General features: G+C 51.0%; 2 protein-coding genes across 2 annotated transcripts; one reads left to right on the top strand and one right to left on the bottom strand.

Moving 5' to 3' along the window:
• Positions 1 to 240: 240 nt before the first annotated feature.
• Positions 241 to 1,546, bottom strand: KD926_002952 (uncharacterized protein; the record flags this gene model as incomplete). Its single annotated transcript, XM_053094530.1, has 3 exons — positions 241 to 986; positions 1,079 to 1,389; positions 1,455 to 1,546. 3 exons carry the CDS (start codon positions 1,544 to 1,546, stop codon positions 241 to 243), a joined length of 1,149 nt encoding a protein of 382 aa, XP_052950712.1.
• Positions 1,547 to 5,305: 3,759 nt separating this feature from the next.
• On the top strand, positions 5,306 to 7,103 carry KD926_002951 (putative choline transport protein; the record flags this gene model as incomplete). The annotated part of the gene is made up of 5 exons (XM_053094529.1): positions 5,306 to 5,491; positions 5,544 to 5,590; positions 5,651 to 5,730; positions 5,792 to 6,284; positions 6,347 to 7,103. The coding sequence occupies 5 exons, from the start codon at positions 5,306 to 5,308 to the stop codon at positions 7,101 to 7,103; spliced, it is 1,563 nt and encodes a 520-aa protein (XP_052950711.1).
• Positions 7,104 to 7,499: the final 396 nt, after the last annotated feature.

The following is a 7,499-nucleotide window of genomic DNA, read 5'->3' as shown; positions in this document are numbered from 1 at the left end:
CCACTTTGTGCCGATCACCTCCGTATTGATGTTTTTCAAGGACATTGTTCCATAGAGTCGTAATATTAGCAGATACATGGTGTCTATCGGATATCAAAAATCAGATCGCCTCACAAAGCCCAGAAACAAAGAAGAGCAAGGATATGTACAGGATATAAAGGATGGCAGTAGGCTAGTTTCAACAAAAGAAAAGATCGCACAAAAGAAAGACCGCAAAATGTAGACGCCGACTAGACTGTTTCAAGGCTGCGCATGACGCTCATGCGTATGATGTAGAGCATCATCCCTCACATGCCCGAAATCCCAATCTTCAGGCTGCCGCGTTTCGCGCTCCACCGTCACCGTCACGTCCTGTCGAATTCTTAGGGCTCGGTCGGAACCATCGTCACTGATGTTGCGATCGTCGGCCGCCTCCGTACTGACATCTGACACGGCTTTCTGCGGCGCATCGACGGTACTTCGGTTGAAGCTTTGCATATTGAAATCTCCAGAGCGGAGGTGACTCGGAGGTCCGTAATGCCGATTTCCGGATGTTTTGCTGGTCCAAGGTCCAGAGCGATACCGGTCTGTTCCGCGTTTCGATCCGCCGGTCCAACTTTTGAGGGCGGGAAAAACATCGCGTAGGAGGGACCAAATCAGCGGGAGATTGGTAACTAACACGGCCACCGTGACTTCGCGGAAGTACCAATTCATGTAGACATAGGAAATCAAAGCGGGCACGAGACAGTAGACCTTATTCAAGATGGCCGCAACGATAACGAAGATACCCATGCCGAAGATGACAACAAGGATCAACTTCTGTTTGAGGGGCACTCGGACTTGAAGGAGGAGAGGTAGACCAATGAGGAGCATGAAAACGTCGGCAGAGATGGAAATGCATCCTTGAATGATCTCGTAGTATTGGTAGGTTGAGCACTGCTCGTTGGGCGTGGGAACAGCCCAATAGTTCGATAAAGGGCGACAAATGAGAAATAGCGAGAGTTCAACTGCAACGAATCCTAGCGCGATGTATATGGCAAGGTAATTGACCCATTTCCGTTGTCGCAAACCTTCGCTATGGATGGTATGAGCTTCGTACAGCATGGGAACTGGGAGGTGATTCCATACGTGAGACGGGCATATATCACCAGCATGCAGGCCTTCATTGCCCAGATTGCTAGAATGAATGCATGCTCAGACACATAAACCCATTTACTCCCTCGCTCCCGCTCAGCCTTTATAGCAGGAGTCAGATCCTGGATATCCTTCTCGTCCATCAGGTTCGACCCTCCACCGGAGGCGACTTGGTTCAAGGCGACGCATAGTATAGTGTACCAGATAACGGCAAAGACCATCAGGTAGTCATCTATTTGGAGATTCGTGATCCCCAATCGACGTATTCGTGCCACACTGCAAAGTATCGCAATCGTCAGCATCAACCAAATTGGAAGGACGAAACCAAGGCCGTAACTTACAATCGTAGCAGGACGCCCAACATGCCCACGGCGTAGAGAGTCCACGTCTCCTTCGCAAAGTCCCGTCCATATTGCGGACCCAGAATTGTCATGTTGCCGTTTCTCAACCTATGAAGCCGGGAAGGAGGGGGTTAGTATGGCATGCACGCAAGGAGGCTACAAACCGGGAACCAAAGGGAAGCCACCGAATATAAGGCGGATGCACGTACATCTTAAAGGTGATAAGGTTTGGGGATTCGACGCATTTGCCAGGGGAAAGCGCCGCGGCCAGCCTTAGGATCAATCAGCGGCCGGCGTCCGAGCTGGGATGTGATTGATTGCAGCTGTTGATGGGGGAGAAGGCCAGCGAGCCAGATAATCCAGGTCCCATCCCGTCGGGCCGGACAAATTACAGCGAGCCTGCGATCGAAATGAAGCACCAAGGCCAGGCGAGGGAAAGGTGCATCAGCTAGGGCGACCCGTGGCTCAGGGCCTCAATCGGCCGCACTGCGGGACCACCCATCTTGATTTCATCATCCCACACTGCTACCACAATAGGTATAATAATTGGGGTCGCCCTACCCTCCCGGCAATTTGATTGACGGGTGCTGGATGGAGGGACCCAGACACCATGCGGCCAACCAGCAAGCAGTAGGCGAGGTATCCCATTTGAGTAAGAGGTGAGTACCCAAGCTGGGTATGGGTCGCTCTTCATCATGTTACGACGCCTCAAGCCACAGACAGACATAATTATTATGGACTGGAGCTCAATCTATTTGTTTGCTCAAGGCTGTCGGAGTGGGACGAGGTGCAATACAACCTGGAACTCGTCTGGTATTGCCCAATACGGGACGGTGTACGTTCCCGGTGGGTCCTGCCATATTAGTCCCGAGTTAATGTCCATCCGACCTAGTCCCTCTCGGGTTAGTGACAAACCTAATGTCCCCCTCCTTTCAGCCAGGGCATGCAGTACGTAGGATGCCTCAGTGGCCTCGCAGGTCAGAGCGAACACCGTTATCTATCGCCAGTGAATCACATCGAAGCCCTGGATGCAAAGCAAATCGATCTACTATCCTCACTCTCACCCTGTCAGCACTCAATAGCCAACTACCCTGGCTGTGCTGCTCTCCCGTGGAGGCGTGCAGAATCATTATCCCCTCTAAAGATATCGTCGGCCGACAGCGGCCTCTCCTTGGCAGCGTCTCTCACCATGGAACACAATCCATAAATAAATAGACGGGATAGACGGAGTCATGAGATGCTCTTCCGTCCCCAGTCGAGCCAAGGGTCGAGAGCGCTGGCGTAACTTACAGCGTGTACATCTTCGTTCGTGATTGATTTGTATTGCAGGTGGGGCAGGGAAACATCGTGCTTTCTGCGGTGTAACCTGGCAGGGTGAACACTCCGCTGGATTGGGCCTAGGATCGGACTCGATCTGGCCGGCGCAGTCTGGAGGTTTATCCCGTCTTGCTAGCATGGCATAAATATCGGAATCGGGCCCTTGACTATGCATGCTCTCTCAGCATGCTTGTGCACTCAAAGTGGTCATAGCTTAAGTCTACGGAGTACAGCTATCAACCCACCCCGACTCATTAAGCACATCCTCTCGATATTGCTCCTGATATTAAACCGGCTGTGTTTCCCAATCAGTCCCGATGGGCCCTTCTGAGATGGAACTATCGAACCACACGTCTTGCTGTCTCCTTTCATAGATTATATTCCACTTCGACTTCGGACAACATTCTAGTTCGCCCGGGCTAACTACTAGGACATACCATAAGGCTTGCCAATAATCAAACCATCTCAGCACACTCTTGACTCAACCATCCAATAATTCCCACGCTGTTCCGACTAACGCATCAGAATTTTCACGAGGCCCGCATCGATCACTCCAGACGATGAGCTCACCGGCTTGGCCTGCAGGGGTGTGTGATACCCCTGCAGCGGCAGACCTATGATGTTGCGGATTCCGACTCCGGTCACGTACCGCTCGCTGCCGGCGCGATCTTAGAGTTTAGGTTAGGTTCCCCGATCAATTTCAAATCCATTGTCTTTGTTGTTCTGGAATCCTGATGAATGGCTCGGAGATTTCCCCTACCATTCGATCTTAGTTCTCGACCCTGTTTGTTGCTTGGTGGGCAGCTGGGTTCGGTGCCTGACCCGGCTTTGTTGCTGTAAAGGGATAGGCATCGTTGAACATCCATGTAGGTTACCTGATTCGTATCCCACCTTGCAATACTACCTGAATCGGGGGTAAATGACGCAGTGAAGTTGGTGCCTCGGTTGGGAGGATCGAGAATCTTGATTCTACCCGACGCTGTATATACTCTGTACGGAGTAGTCAAGTATCGCTGTTGATATGACGATGGTGATCTTGTCCTCCTACCAAGACCGGTAGACCAAGCATAGCACGGACAACACAGACAGCATGGCCTGATGCTCGCAGGATTCCGTGCTGCGTGTCTTTTTGTTTCTTTTATTTTCAATGTCTCTTATTTTAATTTCAATCTTCACTTAGTGGCATTGTTATTAATTAAGGCTTATCTACATGGGGAATGGAAATTGACATCAATTCCCACAAATTAAATGCACGCCAAGATATCACCGATGAATAATTCGCCGCGGTAACTAATGATTAGCCCGATAGCGGCGCCGCCGTGTCATTGGCCCCGGACAAGGTTAGGGCCCCAGAAAACAGAGTTCCGCGGTGGCAAGCGGCCTGCCCGTGGTTGAATCGCCCGTGGGAAAGTATCCAATAATTCGTCCCTGAACGAGAGTTTATCGACTATGTACGGAGTAATCTGTCGCAAAGAAGGAACATTAAGGGCCACCTTAGGGTACTCGCAGTATTGCGAAGGATTCCAACGGAGTAAGGAAAATCTCTGTCGACTGGGAGTGAGACAGACACGCGAGCAGATTCCGGGTACATTCCATCTCCCCCCTTTTTCTTTTTTCTTATTTTTTTTCTTTAACTCGAATAGTTTCTGTTGGTTGGTAATGTTTTCTGGGACGGCATCTCTAGGTTCTGTTAGGTAGGCGACTGTGCCTACACCATATAGTATTCTGATGGTTGTGCCACACCTGTACTAAGTGCTCCAACGTACAGTACACTCCGCAGGCGCTCCATACCCCAGAAGATGCCAGTAGATGTTCACAGTCCAACCCGGATTCCCGTAGATCCTGAGGACAGGCTCCCCCCGTGTGGGGATAAGAATGATGCTTAAATGCTATCCGCCATGAACACGTGCCCTTCTTGTCCAGGATTCAAGGCAGATCATCCAACCGAAAGAAATCGTGATAAAGCATCTGCTGAAACTCCCCCTTTGGGAATAGGCCGAATGTCTCCGTGACCCCTCCGACAGCCAGCCAGGGTGACCATTGGCGGGAGATGGCTCCCTCCCCACCCCAAATCCAGCTGTATACTTTGGCTTTGGTCGGCGGCCAGATCCTTACCTACCTTAAACTCCCTTAAACTCCCTTAAATCCTGCCCGCCGAGCCTGCATGATTCCTCTTTTAAGAAACCGTTGGTACCCTCACTGGTCATCATCCTTGTGCCACGCCACTTGATCCTTATCTTTCTTCTTTTTCCTTCACACGGCATGCTCGACCGATCTCTTTAGTTTCGTCTCCTTCTCTTTCCTTTCCGGTCATTCCTTCAATATATACCTGCATTCGTTTTCAACCTAATTATCAAATCTATCGCCCCGGTATCTCGCCATTCGCCGACACCTGGTCCTATATCGCCAAAGAGCTCCCACCCGTTCGATCTCAACTCTCACGTCATTTTTGTCCATCCTCCCTACATCCTCGACCATCTCATTTTCGACCAATTCAGCCTTCATCCACCCTCGATCGAATAGCAGCCCACGAAATGGCACCAAAAGATGCACCTGAAAAGGTGGAGCCCTTCGAGTCTTCAACGGAAGACCGGGCTGAGATGGAATTAGTTAATGCGTCCGGCCATCGTCAAGAACTCGATCGGAATTTCAGCTTGCTCAGTATCTGTGCTGTCGCGGTGACGACAGGAAACACATGGATTGCCCAAGGTGGCAGTCTGGTACGTGGTCCTGACGCTTGGGGAACTTGACTCCTTACTTAACTTTATATAGGTAACGGCGTTGGGGAACGGCGGACCATCGGGTGTCATCTATGAATTGTATGTCCTGCCAAACGATCCACCGACTCGTGTGTGTCTTTTGCTAATCGCGACCCCTAGCATGGCCGTCTCGGTTTGTTATTGGTTGGTTGCTGCATCCATTGCCGAGCTGGCATCGGGAATGCCTTCCGCCAGTGGCGGTATGTCGAAAGCTAAATTGTCTGTCTGTTTGGCTGGGGATCTGGCTAACTTGAACGCCAGTCTATCACTGGGCATCGATCACCGCCGGTAAATATGGTCGCGTTTGTGGATTCTTCGCGGGTTTCTGGAACTGCCTGGCCTGGATCCTGGGTGCTGCATCCATGTCGGCTATCCTGGGTCAGCAGACCGTCTCGATGTACGCCCTCATGCATCCCGGCTTCCAGACTCAGTCGTGGCATGTATTCCTCAGTTTCATCATCTGCACGTGGATGTGCTGCTGCATCGTTCTGTTCATGAACCGATTTCTCCCGCATATTGGAAATCTGGGAATGTTTTTCATTTTAGCCGGGGTCTTCATTACGATCGTCGTTTGCGCTGTCATGCCGCATGTTAACGGCACGGGACATGCCTCTAATGAGTTTGTCTGGCGCACCTGGCAAAACCAGACGGGATATACGAGCAACGGGTTTGTCTTCGTTGCAGGAATGCTTAACGGTGCCTACAGTGTGGGTACTCCCGACTGCTCGACTCATCTGGCAGAAGAGATTCCCAGGTATTGACACCTCTCTCGATCCTTGCATATTTTCGTCTTGAAATATCTAACTTGGTTGACAGGCCGAGTCGGAACATCCCCAAGGCCGTCCTGGCCCAAATGAGCGTCGGTTTCGTCACCGGTGTCCTCTACATGGTTGCCGTCTTCTACTCGATCAATGATCTCGACGCCGTTATGAACAGTGCATACGAATTCCCGCTCGCCGAAATCTACCGTCAAGCGACTGGCTCGCGGGGTGGCTCTCTCGGATTGCTTATCGTCGCCTTCTTGCCTACCGTCATCACCTGTGCCGGCTGCTATATCACCGCCGGCCGTACGCTCTGGACCATTTCCCGCGACAAGGCGACTCCCTTCTCCGGCTGGCTCTCGAAGATCAACTCCCGCATGCACAACCCCTTCAACGCAACCCTGGTCTGTGGCGGCATAGTCACCATCCTGGCTTGCATCTACGTCGGATCGACTACCGCGTTCAACGCCTTCGTCGGCTGCTTCGTGCAGCTGTCCAGTCTGTCTTACTTTGCCGCCATCTTCCCGCATCTCTTGACTCGTCGCTCGTCCTTCACCCCCGGCCATTTCTGGCTCGGCCCCGTCGGATACGTCATCAACGCGTTGAGCTGCATCTACATCTTGGCTTTCGTCGTCATTTTCTGCTTCCCGTTCGCTTTGCCCACCGACGCGGCTTCGATGAACTATGCTAGTCTGATGACCGGTGGATTGACGATCTTTGTGGCTGTCTGGTGGCTCTTCCGCATGCGGTCCTACGAGGGACCCAAGTTTGTTCCGTTGACGGACAAGATCCTGATGGACGACGCCAAATAAAGGGCGGGTAAATAAAGTGGTAGATGGGAGGAAGGAAAAAGTCGGTGCGGCTTTTGACCGTGAAGTGTGGTTACCACCCCATACTGTGGGTGGATTCTCTTATCAAAATAATTCTCTTCGCTTTTCTAGATTGTATCTATATTAGATGCAACGATACCTCGTTGGCTGGTGTCCAAACATGTTCCTATCATTCAATTTTCCTTTTTAGGAATAGAAACTTTGGTAGGCATGTTGGCTATAAGATATGTAGGTGTTTTGAGGGCTTTCGATTGAGATTCAATCCTATTAACGATCCGTAAAAGATATTTACCTTTGATAGTAAAGTCCTAAGCTATTGTCGCGATCTAAGTCTGATGGTTGAAACACATACGCACATCCACAGAATAATTTATTCCC

The sequence above is a fragment of the Aspergillus affinis genome, assembly GCF_023601865.1.
Source record: "Aspergillus affinis strain CMG 70 chromosome Unknown NODE_167_length_61688_cov_86_527763, whole genome shotgun sequence".
NCBI lineage: Eukaryota > Fungi > Ascomycota > Eurotiomycetes > Eurotiales > Aspergillaceae > Aspergillus > Aspergillus affinis.
The sequence above is the reverse complement of the archived record's forward strand: the minus strand, read 5'-3'. Positions and strand labels throughout refer to the sequence as shown.